General features: G+C 49.7%; 1 protein-coding gene across 7 annotated transcripts in view; it reads left to right on the top strand.

Moving 5' to 3' along the window:
* LOC119969344 (synaptonemal complex protein 2-like) overlaps positions 1 to 14,905 on the top strand; it is an 855,597-nt gene that overhangs the window by 729,631 nt on the left and 111,061 nt on the right. For all 7 annotated transcript variants that reach the window (XR_005461337.1, XM_038802871.1, XM_038802868.1 and 4 more), the window contains one exon: positions 2,117 to 2,211. Coding sequence is in view for 6 of the 7 variants with exons in the window: in XM_038802871.1 (XP_038658799.1) it covers positions 2,117 to 2,211 (95 nt within the window). In the remaining variant the exon portion in view is untranslated. The remainder of the gene's footprint in view (positions 1 to 2,116; positions 2,212 to 14,905) is intronic.

Genomic DNA, 14,905 nt, shown 5'->3' with positions numbered 1-14,905 from the left:
ATCGTACTCTGGGGTGGCGCATTGTCTCCACCCGTCAACTGTGTGTCAGTGTCCTGTATTTCGGTGTCATGTGTGTAGGGCTGTCCTGGGTAGGGCTGTCCTGGGTAGGGGTGTCCTGGGTAGGGCTGTCCTGGGTAGGGGTGTCCTGGGTAGGGCTGTCCTGGGTAGGGCTGTCCTGGGTAGGTGTGTCCTGGGTAGGGCTGTCCTGGCTCGGCTGCGACGGGGGCCTGTGGCTTCTCCCCTCGTCGCTGGGTGTCACACGCCTGCGTCGCCGCACCTGCACGAGATGGGGGCGTTGTCTCCCTGTTGCTCCAGGTCTCTCCCTTTCTCGTGGCCGCCCTGGGGCGTCCTGCGGGGGTCGCATGCCAGAGGGGCTGGGTCTCTCTCTCTCTCGTGGCCGCCCTGGGGCGTCCTGCAGGCGGTCCGCATCAGCGGAGACGGGTGCCTCGACTTTTGGTCGTGCAATACACAATACAGCATGCATGGTTAGACACGCGGGCGGTGATCAGGGGATATGGGGGAGGGGGTTTTGGGGGAGGGAGATATGGGGGAGGGGGATATGGGGGAGGGGGGATATGGTGGAGGGGGGATATGGGAGATATGGGGAGGGGGGATATGTGGGAGGGGGAATATGGGGAGGGAGATATGGTGGAGGGGGTATATGGGAGATATGGGGAGGGGGGATATGTGGGAGGGGGAATATGGGGAGGGGGATATGGAGAGTGGGGATATGCAGGAGGGGGGATATGGGGGAGGGGGTATATGGGGAGGGGGGATATGTGGGAATGGGAACAGGCCATGGGTGTCTCACTTTCTGGTAGGCCCCCGACCTCTGCATCGGCAACCTCTCGGTCCTCAGGTCCGCCTGCCAGTTCCAGGGCCCTTTCCTCATGAATGGTGAGTGGTCTCTCATAAGCTGGGCCCCCTCCAGTCCTCTCATGCCCCCTGTTGTGTGCGCGCTTCTCCTGTGGGGGGCGGGTGGGTGGCAGGAGTAAAAGGCAACAGTGTTGGACAGGTATATGACTGCACGACAGCGGTTGCGCGTATATTGGCAGAGATGTGCAGCACATTAGGGTTAGGATTGGGTTAGCATTAGGGTTGGTTGCACCTGGGGCTATGCCGCACATCGGTGGGACACCCTGGCTGCCCTGACGAGGTCGTTCACCTTCTTGTGGCACTGGGTGCCTGTCCTTAGTGTCACAGCCACAGCGCTGACGGCCTCTGCCACCTCCCTCCACAGGTGCCGGCTGAGGCGTGGGGCAACTCTGCAGCCATATCCGGGGTACAGGGCCCCCCTCCTCTCCTGTACTGCGTCCAGGAGAGCCTTGATGTCGTGCTCCTGGAACCTCGGGGCTGTGCAGCGGGCGTCCATATTAGCGGGTCTTCCGGGGGGGGGGGTCTATTGTGCTGTAACGCCGCGCGGCGTTGATTACGCCGTGCAGCGTCAGTGATGCGACGCGTCCATGGCGGGTGACGCCATCACGAATGCCGTCACGCCGCTGCTAGCCCATTCGGGCCCGGAGACTTCGCGACGTTTGGGGCTGATGCCGGAGTGACCCGTGCCGTTTTTGGCGCCGGGTCCCGGCCATCGCGCCTGTTTTCGGAGAATCCAGCCCATGGTCTCTATCCTTTGGAGTTTTAACAATGAGAGATGATTTGATTGAAACATTCCAACGGGACTTATCAAAGTGGATGATCAAAGGATGTTGGATAGGCAAGAACTAGTATAATAATAAGGCGTCTTCCATTCAAGACAAACATGAGGAGAAATGTTTTCTCTCAGAGGGTTATGAATCTTTGGAACTCTCTCCCAGGGAGGGTGACGGAGGCAGGGGCATTGAATATTTTTAAGGAAAAGGTAGTTAGATTCTCAACTAACAAGAGAGTCAAAGGTTATCGGATTATAGGTTGGGAGGTATGGAGGAATGTGGAGTTGAGGCCAGAATCAGATCAAATGTGATATAATTTGATGGTGGAACAGGCTTGAAGGGCTGAATGGCCTCCTCAGACTCCTGATCCATATGTTCATAAGTTGCATTAACTGTTTCTCCAATGTGTAATTTTTATCACTGCAATCACTGAGACTTAAGATTGTTGATATTTATTTCCTCTGCAGAAGCATGCTCAAAGGGTTGATACTTTTACCAAGTTTTCCCTGAAATCTCTCCAGCAAAGGATGTCATCAACAAGCCTTCAGATCCATGGCTACAGGTTTGCACTGTTATATTTTGTGTCATCAAAATGGAACATCGCTGTACTCAGGGGCTGATTTAGACCTTTCTGATATGTTTGAATCATTGGAACTGGTTTAACAGAATATCCCATGTCTCAACTTTTGACACCTATTTCCTTTTTGCACCTGATGATAATTGCCTTCTGGTATAACCTTTTAATAAATGAATCAATTTCCTACTACTTTGAATTGGGTCAACCTGATCTTCAGTTGTCTTGTCAGCCATCGTCATCATGGAATTATAGAATTTACAGTGCAGAAGGAGGCCATTCAGCCCATCGAGTCTGCAGCAGCCCTTAGAAAGAGCACCCTACCTCATGCCTCCCCCCTTTCCCCATAACCAAGTAACCCCAGCTAAACTTTTGGATAGTAAGGGGCAATTTAGCATGGCTAATCCACCTAACCTGCACATCTTGGAACGGTGGGAGGAAACCGGAGCACCCAGAGGAAACCCACACAGACACGGGGATCAAGTGCAAACTCCACACAGACAGTCACCCTAGGCAAGAATTGAGCCCAGGACCCTGGAGCTGTGAGGCAACAGTGCGAACCACCGTGCCACCCATAGAGGTGCAGCATCACCACAGCTGTACATGAGCCTTTTTTCTAGCCTCACTGCCATATTGTTGTAAGTTTTATTAGCGCTCCAGTATCAGAAAACCAACCCAAATGCCCACAGCAGCCATGAGTGTTCACTCCCCACTGAGCCAGCGGACACATCCAAAGCGAGATATATCGAAGAGTGGGTTTGGGAGCTGGTAATTTGAAGCTAGGTGGGAATTTAGAAGTTGGGAGGGAGGAGGTGTTTTCTATCCCTTGATTTGTTACACTCAAATTTCCAGTGAGCAGCCTTGCCCTGCTGCAGGTGACTATAAGGGAGAGTGCTGATTGGTGAGTAACAGGTAAGGCAGGTAAGTCCTTCACACGGGGAGTGGAGCTGAGCGGGAGAAATCCGGAGTGCAGTCTGGGAAGATAAGTGGTACTCTGTGTCTGTGTTTCTCTCTGTGTTTTCAAATTGTGGGGGGGGGGGGAAACTGAACTGACGTTACAGTAAAGCTGTGACCTGATTGGGAGGTAGGGAGTCTGTGTTAAATTTGAAAAAAAAAATTGAAAAACTAATTAATTAACTAAGTAGAGGAGTAACTAAACCTGAGGGCAGAGATTAGAACAAAGAACAATACATAACAGGAACAGGCCATTCGGCCCTCCAAGCCTGTATTGGTCATGATACCAACCTTTGCCAAAACCCTCTACACTTCCTTGTGCCGTATCCCTCTGAACCCATCCTATCCATGTGTTTGTCAAGATGCCTTTTGAATTCCGTTAATGTATCTGCTTCTGCAACCTCCCCTAGCAACGCATTCCAGGCACTCACCACCTTCTGCGTAAAAAACCTGCCTTGCACATATCCTCTAAATTTTGCCCATATACCTTAAACCTATGCCCCCTGGTGACTGACCCCTCCACTCTGGGAAAGAGTGCCTGCCCATCCACTCTATGCCCCTCATATCAGGTCACCCCTCAACCCCCGTCTTTATAATGAAAACAGTCCGAGTCTATTCAGCCTCTCTGCATAGCTAACACCCTCCAGACCAGGCAACATGCTGGTAAACCTCCTCTGTACCCTCTCCAAGCCTCCACATTCTTCTGATAGTGTGGCGACCAGAATTGTGCGCAATATTTCAAGGTTCTATACCACTGTAGCAAGACTTGCCAATTTTTATACTCAATGCCCCTTCCAATGAAGGCAAGCATGTATGCTTTCTTAACTACCTTGTCCACTTGTGTTGCCGCTTTCCAAGATCTGTGGACCTGCATGCCCAGATCTCTCTGACCACCTCCACAGCCCCACACCACACCCACCCTCCACCCCCAAACCCCCCACCCCGCCACATCATCGCCATCCCATCCACCCCCCAACCGCCAACCCAACCCGCGGACAAATCATGCAGCATGTCTTGTGTCTTGCAGGATCACCTGGTGATGAGGTGGGCCCTTCTGGTGTCCCCGCCCCAGACCCCAAACTACAACCCCAACCCCAGGTAGATATCAGTGAGGAAGAGGACTTGGATGTTATGGTCTCTGTTGTGGCCGTGGTAAAGATGCACACAGAACATCTAGTTCTTTGACGAGAAAGATAGTTTATTAACAAAATGAACATGTGGAAAGATAAATAACAAACTATAATACAAATGGTGACGAATAAATGAATGGACATCAACACATCCCCCTTCCTTTGGAGTTGTTAACATTTACAAATGTAACTGTGCTTCACCAAACATGCTCTGCATAATAATTTTAAACATGCAACTGTACACAGTCCACAACTACTTGGAGTTCAGGTGCACGGTTCTCTAAAGGTGGAGTCACAGGGAGATAGGGCAGTGAAGAAGGCTTTTGGCATGCTGGCCTTCATCAATCAAGACATTGAGTATAGAAGTTGGGAAGTTATGTTGTAATTGTACAGGATATTGGTGAGGCCACACCTGGAGTATTGTGTTCACTTTTGATCGCCTTGCTACAGGAAAGATGTTATTAAACTGGAGAGAGTGCAGAAGAGATCTACAATGATGTTGCCAGGACTTAAGGGATTGGGTTATAGGGAAAGATTGGAGAAGCTAAGACTTTTTTCTTTGGAGTGTAGGAGACTGAAGTGTGATCTTATAAGAAGTGTATAAGACCATAAGAGGCATGGATAGTGTGAATGCACTCAGTCATTTTCCCAAGGTTGGAGAATCGAGAACTCGAGGGTGTAGGTTTAAGTTAAGAGGGGAAAGAATTAATGGGAACGTGAGAAGCAACGTTTTTACACAGAGGGTGGTATGTATGTGGAATGAGCTGCCGGAGGAAGTGGTTGAGGCAGGGAATTTGACAACATTTAAAAGGCATTTGGACAGATACATGGATAGGAAAGGTTCAGAGGGATATGGGCCAAATGCAGGCAAATGGGGTTAGCGTAGATAAGGGGCGGGATTCTCCACCCCCCCCTGCCGGGCCAGAGAATCCCCGGGGGCCGGCGTGACTCCCACCCCGCCGCTCCGACGCCGGCAGCCATATTTCCAGCGCCAGTTTTCGGGCGGGGGTGGGGATCATGCTGCGCCGGTCGGGGGCCGTTGGCAGCGGCCCCCGGCAATTCTCCGGGTCCCGATGGGCCGAGCGGCTGTCGGTTTCTGGCCAGTCTCGTCGGCGTGGATTGGGCATAGAACATAGAACAGTACAGCACAGAACAGGCCCTTCGGCCCTCGATGTTGTGCCGAGCCATGATCACCCCACTCAAACCCACGTATCCACCCTATACCCGCAACCCAACAACCCCCCCCCCCCCTTAACCTTACTTTTTAGGACACTACGGGCAATTTAGCATGGCCAATCCACCTAACCCGCACATCTTTGGACTCGTCCCACAGGGGAGAAGACACCCCCTGCGCATGTGCTGGAATACACCGGCCGGTTTGAGCATTCAATAACTCGCTCTCTTCGGTGCTGGCTGGCGTGGCGCTAACCCCTCTGGCGCTGACCCTGGAAGGGTGGAGAATTCAACAGTTTCTGGTCGGCCCGACGCTGGAGTGGTTTGCGCCGTTTTTTACGCCAGCGCGGATTCGGGATAATCCCACTCAGGATTTTTGTTGGCATGGACCAGTTTGGGCCAAACGGCCTGGGCGGTATTCTCCGCTCCCGATAAAAATCGGGATGGCTCTCGTGAAATCGGCTGAGCTTCACGACGGCCTCGGGGCCCGCTCCCCGCACCTAATTCACCCCCACCCGGGGGGCTAGGAGCGGGCCCCCCTCGTTCCCGGCCACGACCTCGTCGCACCGGAAATGCCGCGGAAACTGCGCTTTTCTGATGTCATCCGCGCATGCGCGGGTTGCCGGTTCCAACCCGCGCATACGTGGACGACATTACCGCACAGACGGCACAAACCCGCACATGCGCGGTGCCGTCTTTCTCCTCCGCCGCCCAGTAAGACATGGCGGCTTAATCTTGCCGGGCGGCGGAGGGGAAAGAGTGCGTCTGTTTTGGACGCTGGCCCGACTATCGGTGGGCACCGATCGCGGGCCTGTCCCCTCCCGAGCACAGTCGCGGTGCTCCCGTCCAAATCGGACCCCTAGATGCCCCAAACGGGCATCTGGTGCCCGTTTCACGAATGTGAAACAGGTGTGAAGGGCCGGCTGCTCGGCCCATCGGGCTCCCGTCCAAATCGGACCCCTAGATGCCCCAAACGGGCATCTGGTGCCCGTTTCACGAATGTGAAACAGGCGTGAAGGGCCGGCTGCTCGGCCCATCGGGCTCGGAGAATCGCCGTTCGCCATGAAAAGCGGCGATTTTTCCGAACCGGGGGGGGGGGGGGGGGGGGGGGGGAGGGAGAGAAAATCGCTGGGGGCGCCGGGGGGCCTAAAAAATGTCGGGAGGCCCTCCCACGATTCTCCCACGCCACGTGGGGAGCGGAGAATTCCGCCCCCTGTCTTTGTGCCTTAGATTCCATGATTCTTCCCTTTGTGTTTTAGCCTCAATTAGTGGCTCATCCTCATCTGATTTAATGGTACATGCTTCATCTTTTGTTGGAGAACTGCACAAAGTTGTATCCAACTGTTCTTCATGCAAGTTTTTTGATGAATTGGCCTTCAGTACTTGGGAGTACTTCGCAGTAGATTTGCTCTCAGCTAATTTGACTGCTGTTGCAATCTCACTTTCAGCCTTTGCACACTCCATTTTAAAGCTTTCTCACTATGGTTGTCCTGCACATATTGGATCCTATTTGTTATCGCTTTGTCACTAATGCCAAATAAACTGCATAAACTTTCATAGTCTTCCTCTTCTAGTTCATCACCTGATTCTTCACTTTCCTCATCGTAATCATCATCATTGTAATCATCATCATCATAATCATCATCTGTAATAGCTTCTCCTGTAAAATATAACAAGAAGTGACCAATTTCAAAGTCCAGCTCTCAATGCTCTGAAACTTGAGGAGGACTAAAAAAAATTAAAGATTTTTTAAAACACTGGTAGTTTTCATAACTGTTCTCCCAGTGCAGTGCCCCAACCCTCATGCTTTTGTTTCATTTAATGGTTTTCAATGTGACATATTTTTTCCTTTCTTCCAGTCAATCTGGTATCCTGTGCATCCCGTGAGTTTTGGTTCTTCAAAGAAGAAAAAGTCTGCCTCATCAGGCTATGACTCACGGGTATAATGTGGGCAGCACGGTAGCACAGTGGTTATCACAATTGCTTCACAGCTCCAGGGTCCCAGGTTCGATTCCCGGCTTGGGTCACTGTCTGTGCGGAGCCTGCACGTTCTCCCCGTGTCTGCACGTTCCCTCCATGTGCTCCGGTTTCCTCCCACACTCCAAAGATGTGCAGGTTGGGTGGATTGGCCATGATAAATTGCCCTTAGTGCCAAAAAGGTTAGGTGGGGTTACTGGGTTACGGAGGTAGTGTGTGCTTGGGTAGTATGCTCTTTCCAAGGGCCGATGCAGACTAGATGGGCCAAATGTCCTCCTTCTGGACTGTAAAATCTTTGACTCCATCTGGTTTGTTTTTGTCACTGCCTCATTTGTGAAATACTCATTTGGGGCAAACTTAAACTCCAGAGTAAAACTCATTGGCTGTCCAGGATTTGAAAACATTACCTTTGCATCTTGTAGATTCTTTAAGATAGGCTCATTATACTCCTGTATCATGTCGCTTAGCCCATCCACATTTTTGAAGACTGTCAACCAGAATTCTTGAATTCCTTTTGGTTCCTCCATCTCCTCATCTGGTTTATCTTCCTCTACCTTGACTGTTGCTTTTAGCTCATTGGATAACTGCTCCACTTCATCTCGTTGCCAGTCGCAATGATCCTATGTTGCAACGCTGTCTGGAGTGTACAGCCACTCAACTAGGTTCTGTGCCTCACAAGCTTCCGCTCCTATGATGGACTTGTGTACCGTGTCCACAATGGAAAATGGTATGGTGTGACTTCTGTTGTGTACCCATGCTTCGTGCTCACATGCTCCCAATGTCGTAAGTCATCAATCAAACAAGACCACCTTTCAGTGGTCTTGTTTGATTGATGACTTGCTGTTTAACTCATAGCCCGCTCAAATCGGACAAACTGAGAAGGTTGGCTCTTGCTCCCGTGTCGAGCTTGCATTTGATCAATGTGCCATTCAGCATCAATGAAATTGTCCATCTATCTTGGTACCAGCATCACCATGCTCCAATCGGTAAGTCAAACTTCTGCACTTTAGATATTCGGACTCCTCGTGTCCTCAATCGAAATCAGAGATCAACGAAAAACAGGTCTTCAATGGACATCTCATTAATTGCATTGACTGATCCTATTTCGTCCAGTGTTGGATGTGAAAAACAGTGTTTCGCAAAGTGATTTCTTCTGCCACACTTGGAACACATCTTCCCAAATTCTGGACATTGCCGTGGCAAATGTCGATTGCTTGCATAAAATGGCAGACCCAGTCAGACACTCACCTTGGTTGGGCAATTTAGCGAGGAGGCTTCTGGGCGCTATCTGGTGTGCACCACACATGTGCTGAGCGGAGGTCGGAACCTTTGAGGGAGCGGATGATTGGAGGGCAGCCTGACGCCAGGAATGAGCTGCCGTCCAGATGGGTTTCGGGCTTCTTGAAAGGGTTGTCACATTGATAGTGGAGATGCACTCACAGAGCCAGGGACTGCATGGGAGGTTGTCAGCAACCATCCAGCATCTGCAGGTGCAGTTACAGGAGTCTAAATGCCTGCAGGGGCAAGAAGTGATGCAGACAATGCATGCCATCCAGGCCAATGCCGCACAGATGGTGTCCGCGGTGGAGGCCTTGGGGGTGAGGATATCGGCCATCAATCAAGATGTCCAGGGCCTGGAGCACCCTGTGCGGATGGCCTGGACATTGCAGAGGCCCTCCAGAGCATGGCCTAGTCACAGCGGGTCATTGCAGATGGTGCAGCGGTATTGCCTGGGCTTTGGCTGACCTGGTCCAGGCACTGAGGGAGGTGGCACATGACTGGCAAATGTGGCACAAACCGAGAGGGCAGTGACATAGTCACTAGGTGATGTGGCACAATCCCAGAGGGAGGTGCCCAATGGCCATAAGCATTGACACACTGTTCATGACAGGAGCTAGCCACCAGGATGACAGTGGCAGGGGAACCTTAGGGGTTCGTTCCACTCACACCTTCGTCCCTTGTGGTAGCCTGTGGGCCATTGGGTACACCGATAGATAAGAAGAATATGTGGCTTGAGAGATGGTGCAAGAGGGAGGGATTCAAATTCCTGGGACTTTGGAACAGGTTCTGGGGGAGGTGGGACCAGTACACACAGGATAGTCTGCACCTGAGCAGGACTGGAACCAATGTCCTGGGGGGGAGTGTTTGCTGATGGTGTTGGAGAGGGTTTAAACTAATGTGTCAGGGGGATGGGAACCGATGCAGGAAGTCAGAGGGAAGTAAAGAGTGGACAGAAACAAAAGGCAGTAAAGGGAAAAGTGAAAGGCAGAGAAACCAAAGTCAAAATCAAAAAAGGCCATAGTACAGGGTACAGAGAGTGTGGAGAACTCAGTGCATGGATCCAGAGAATCATAGAATGTACAATGCAGAAGAAGACCACTCGGCCCATCGAGTCTGCACCAGCCCCTGGAACAAGCATCCCACTTAAGCCCACCCTATCCCCGTAACCCATCCCAACCTTTTTGGACACAAAGGGCAATTTATCATGGCCAATCCACCTAACCTGCACATCTTTGTACTGTAGGAGGAAACCGAGTACCCGTTGGAAACCCACGCAGACACGGGGAGAATGTGCAGATTCCGCACAGACAGTGACCCAAGCCGGGAATAGAACCTGGGACCCTGGAGCTGTGAAGCAACAATGCTAACCACTGTGCTACCATGCTGTCCAGACTAAGAGAAATAAAACACGGAGAGTGTACAAAACATGACCAGACAGATGGTCTGAGAAAGCCGGGAAGAGAGAAAGGAAAGTCTAGATTAAACTGTATTATTTCAATGCTAGAGACCTGAAGGGTAATGCAGATGAACTCAGGGTACGGATGGGTACATGGTACTAGGGTATTATAGCTATTACTTAAACATGGCTAAAGGAGGGACACGACTGGCAGCTCAATGTTCCTGGGTACAGATGCCATCGGAAAGATAGAACAGGAGGGAAGAGAGGAGGGGGACTTGGGTTTTTGATGAGTGAGAATAACACGGCAGTGCTGAGAGGAGATCTATCTGAGGGTTCCCCCATTGAGTCTATGTGGGTAGAACTGAAAAATAAGAAGGAAGGGATTACTTTGATAGGATTATACTATAGGCCCCAAAATAGTCAGTGGGAACTAACAGATAGCTGAGGACTTTAATTTTCCCAACATTGACTGGGACAGCCATAGCATTAGGGGCTTGGATGGAGAGAAATTTGTTGAGTGTATTCAGGAGGAATTTCTCATTCAGTATGTAGATGGTCCGACGAGAGAGGAGGCAAAACTTGACCTCCTCTTGAGAAATAAGGAAGGGCAGGTGACAGAAGTGTTAGTGAGGGATCACTTTGGAACCAGTGACCATAATTCCATTGGTTTTGAGATAGCTATGGAGAATGATAGGCCTGGCCCAAAAGTTAAAATTCTAAATTGGGGCAAGACCAATTTTGATGGTATTAGACAGGAACTTTCAAAAGTTGATTGGGTGAGTCAGTTGTCAGGCAAAGGGACGGCTGCTAATTGGGAGGCTTTCAACAGTGTGTTAACCAGGGTTCAGGGTAAGCACTTTTAGAGTGAAGGGAAAGGCTGGTAGAAGTAGGGAACCCTGGATGACTCGGATATTGCAGCCTTTGTCAAAAAGAAGGAGGCGGTATATGACATGCATAGGCAGCTCGAATTAAGTGGATCCTTTGAAGAGTTTAGAGGTTGTCGGTGTCGAGTTAAGAGGGAAATCAGGAGGGCAAAAGGGGGACATGAGATTGCTTTGGCAGATAAGGCAAAGGAGAATCCAAAGAGCTTTACAAATACATGAAGGGCAAAAGAGTAACAAGGGAGAGAGTAGGGCTTCTTAAGGATCTACAAGGTCATCTATGTGCGGATCCACAAGAGATGGATGAGACTCTAACTGAATATTTCTCATCAGTATTTACTGTTATGAATGGCATGGGTGTTAGGGAATTTGGGGAAATAAATAATGATGTCTTGAGTGTACATATTACAGAGAAGGAGGTGCTAAACTTATTAGAGCTCATCAAGGTAAATAAATCCCCGGGACATGATGAAATGTATCCCAGAACTTTGTGGGAGGTTAGGGAGAAAATTGCGGGTCCCCTAGCAGAGATATGTGAATCGTCAACAGCCACAGGTGAGATGCCTGAAGATTCGAAGGTAGCAAATGTTGTACCATTTTTTAAGAATGGCCGCAGGAAAAGCCCGGGAACTACAGACCGGTGAGCCTAATGTCTGGTGGGTAAGTTGTGAGAAGGTATTCTGAGAGACAGGATCTATAGGCATTTAGAGAGGCAAGGACTGATTAGGGACAGTGAGCATGGCTTTGTGAGTGGAACATCATGGGCGGGATTCTTCTTTTGCCGGAATAAGTCCTCACTCCGGCGGGAAAACCAGCGCGAGCAACTCCGGCGTCAACAAAGTGCGGAGGGGTTGGCGCTGCACTAACTGCCGCCGAAGGGACGGCACGAGTTCGCACATGCGTCAAAAGGCCGGCGTGATCTCGCGCATGCGCGGAACCGCTGGAGTGGTTCCGCGTATGCGCATACCGGCTGGCGTATTCTGCCGCATGCGCAGGGGATTGTCTTCTCCGCACTGGCCATGGCGGAGCCCTACAGGGGCCGGCACGGAAGGAAGGAGTGCCCCCACTGCACAGGCGCGCCCGCAGATCGGTGGGCCCCGATCGCGGGCCAGACCGGGGGGGCGCTGCCAATGGCCCCCCACCGCATGGTGTGAACCCCACCCACCTGAAAACTGGCGCCGGAGAATATGGCAGCCAGCATCAGGGCTGCGGGGCAGGATTCGCCCCACCCCCCAGGGATTCTCTGACCCGACGGGGGAGTCAGCAAATCCCGTATATCTGCATATCTCACGAATTTGATTGAGTTTTTTGAAGGGATAACCAAGAATGTAGATTGTCTACATGAACTTTAGCAAGACCTTTGACAAGGTACCACGTGGTAGGTTGTTGCATAAGGTTGAATTGTTTTTCAAACTGGAGGCCTGTGACCAGTCATGTGCCTCAGGGATCAGTGCTGGGTGCACTGTTTGTTGTTTGTTATTTATAGTAATGATTTGGATGAGAATTTAGGATGCATGGTCAGTAAGTTTGCAGATGACACTAAGGTTAGTGGCACAGTGGACAGTGAAGAAAGTTGTCCAGGATTGCAACAGGATCTTGATCAATTGGCCAGTGGGCCGATGAATAGCAGATGGAGTTTAATTTAGATAAATGTGACGTGACGCATTTTGATAGATTGAATTGGGGCAGGACCTACTCAGTTAATGGCAGGGTGTTAGGAGAGTTATAGAACAAAGAGATCTAGGTGTACAGGTTCATAGCTCCTTGAAAGTGGAGTCACAGGTGGACCGGGTGGTGAAAAGGCATTCGGCATGCTTGGTTTCATTGGTCAGATCATTAAATATAGGAGTTGGGACGTCTTGTTGAAGTTGTGCATGACATGAGTAAAGCCACATTTGGAATACTGTATACAGTTCTGGTTACCCTATTATAGAAAGGATATTATTAAACTAGAAAGAGTGCCAAAAAGATTTACTCGGATTCTACCGGGACTTGATGGTTTGAATTATAAGGAGAGGCTGGATAAGACTGGGACTTTTTCCCTGGAGCACAGAAGACTTAGGGATGATCTTCTCATCTCAGCTGAGCCTTACTCTCCATGTCCTAAAGTGGAAAATATTAGGGTGACCCTTCAATTTGGTTCTAAAGTCATTTTTCAACTTTGTCAGTATGTTGTTTGTCAGGATGGTGCTGTCCAATTCTATTTTGAGACCAACAACCAATTATGGCCACCAGCCTCTCTCCCACCATCGCCACAACAGTCCATTCTATCACCCTCAAAATTTACCATGTGCAAATTTCCCTCCTTCCGATAACTCCTTTATCCTGAAACGTATCAGAATTGTAATCACAATCCCTGTCCTCCCCTCTGAGTCATTGCCTGTTGATGTACCCATGCCCCATGTTGTAGTAACGGGAGTGGTTGCTCCTCCCTCCTGCCAATCAACTAGTGGGCGGCACCAGTGTTGTGTTCTGGTTAGCAATATTGCAACGAGCCTGTAAACATCTCGATGTGAGTTCCCAATAAATTTTACGTTTATTCTAACCAATCCTGCTGCTGCCCCAAGTTATCACACTGACAATGAGGATAAATCCGTCTAATGCTGCGTGCTTCACCCTGGTCGCTGTGAGTAACAAGAACTTCAGAAACAACAAAGTTCTAAATGTTTGGCTGGCAAAAGTGTAGGAATACAATAGAGAGAGGAAAAAACACCTCCAGATTTGCAAGAAAGATGGAACAAAGAATTGTCCTGAATACCAACAAGTCATTGCAGTAAACAGGAGCTAGTTTTAAAGGTTTAAAAATAAAAGCTATTGCTGTAGAGCTGACAGCTCACAACCTTAATAATGTGTGCCTGCTGAGACTTTAAAAGCACAGGGAGATCAAGGACAAAGAAAGCAGACAGAGAGAAAGAAAATAAATAAATGTTCTTCCCTTTAAAATTTGGCATAGTGGTTAGCACAATTGCTTCACAGCTCTAGGTTCGATTCCCGGCTTGAGTCACTGTCTGTGCGGGGTCTGCACGTTCTCCCCGTGAGTGCGTGGGTTTCCTCCGGGTGCTCTGGTTTCCTCCCACAGTCCAAAGATGTGCAGGTTAGGTGGACTGGCCATGCTAAATTGCCCTAAGTGTTCAAAATTGCCCTTAGTGCTGCGTGGGGTTACTGGGTTATGGGGATAGGGTGGGAGTGTGGGCTTGGGTAGGGTGCTCTTTCCAAGAGCTGGTGCAGACTCGAATGGCCTCCTTCTGCATTGTAAATTCTATAATTCTATGATTGCTGGGGAGTCTGCCGAAGTCAGAAAAGGGTAGGGAAAGCAGAGACAATGCCAACTGTCTGCAGAGACAGTTGAAAAACTGCACTGACAGCTCTTAAAACGGTAAACAGGCCAAAAAAAACACCGCTAACACCTGCAGAAGCAAAATAAAAAAGACATACTGATCATGGGAAGATCGATCCATATAATGCAGATGCTGGGAATTGGAGTCAGTATGTCGAGAGGCTCGGTATTTATTTCATAGAGAATGAAATTATTGACAAAGGTAAACATAGAGCAATCCTGTTGCCTGCATGTGGAAGCAAAATGTATAACCTTATCAGAAAGCTAACAGCCTCAGAAGCAGCGAGTACTAATTTTTACAACGTGTTACAGAATTTGTGAAGTCCCATTTTCAGTCTTAACTATCTGTAATTATGCAGTCCTTCAAGTTCAAAATGAGAATTTCTGCACCAGGAGAATCGAGCAAACCTGAGACAGCTCACCATGTACAATGGGCTGGATTCTCCAGTGTCAACGCTGGCGTGGGAACCGTGGCGTTTTACGACATAAAAAACTGCGCAACAGCTGCACCGATTCAGCTACTTTAAATGGGCTAGCACCATCACCACGT

Source organism: Scyliorhinus canicula, chromosome 7 (genome assembly GCF_902713615.1).
Source record: "Scyliorhinus canicula chromosome 7, sScyCan1.1, whole genome shotgun sequence".
NCBI classification, from domain to species: Eukaryota; Metazoa; Chordata; class Chondrichthyes; order Carcharhiniformes; family Scyliorhinidae; genus Scyliorhinus; species Scyliorhinus canicula.
The sequence above is the reverse complement of the archived record's forward strand: the minus strand, read 5'-3'. Positions and strand labels throughout refer to the sequence as shown.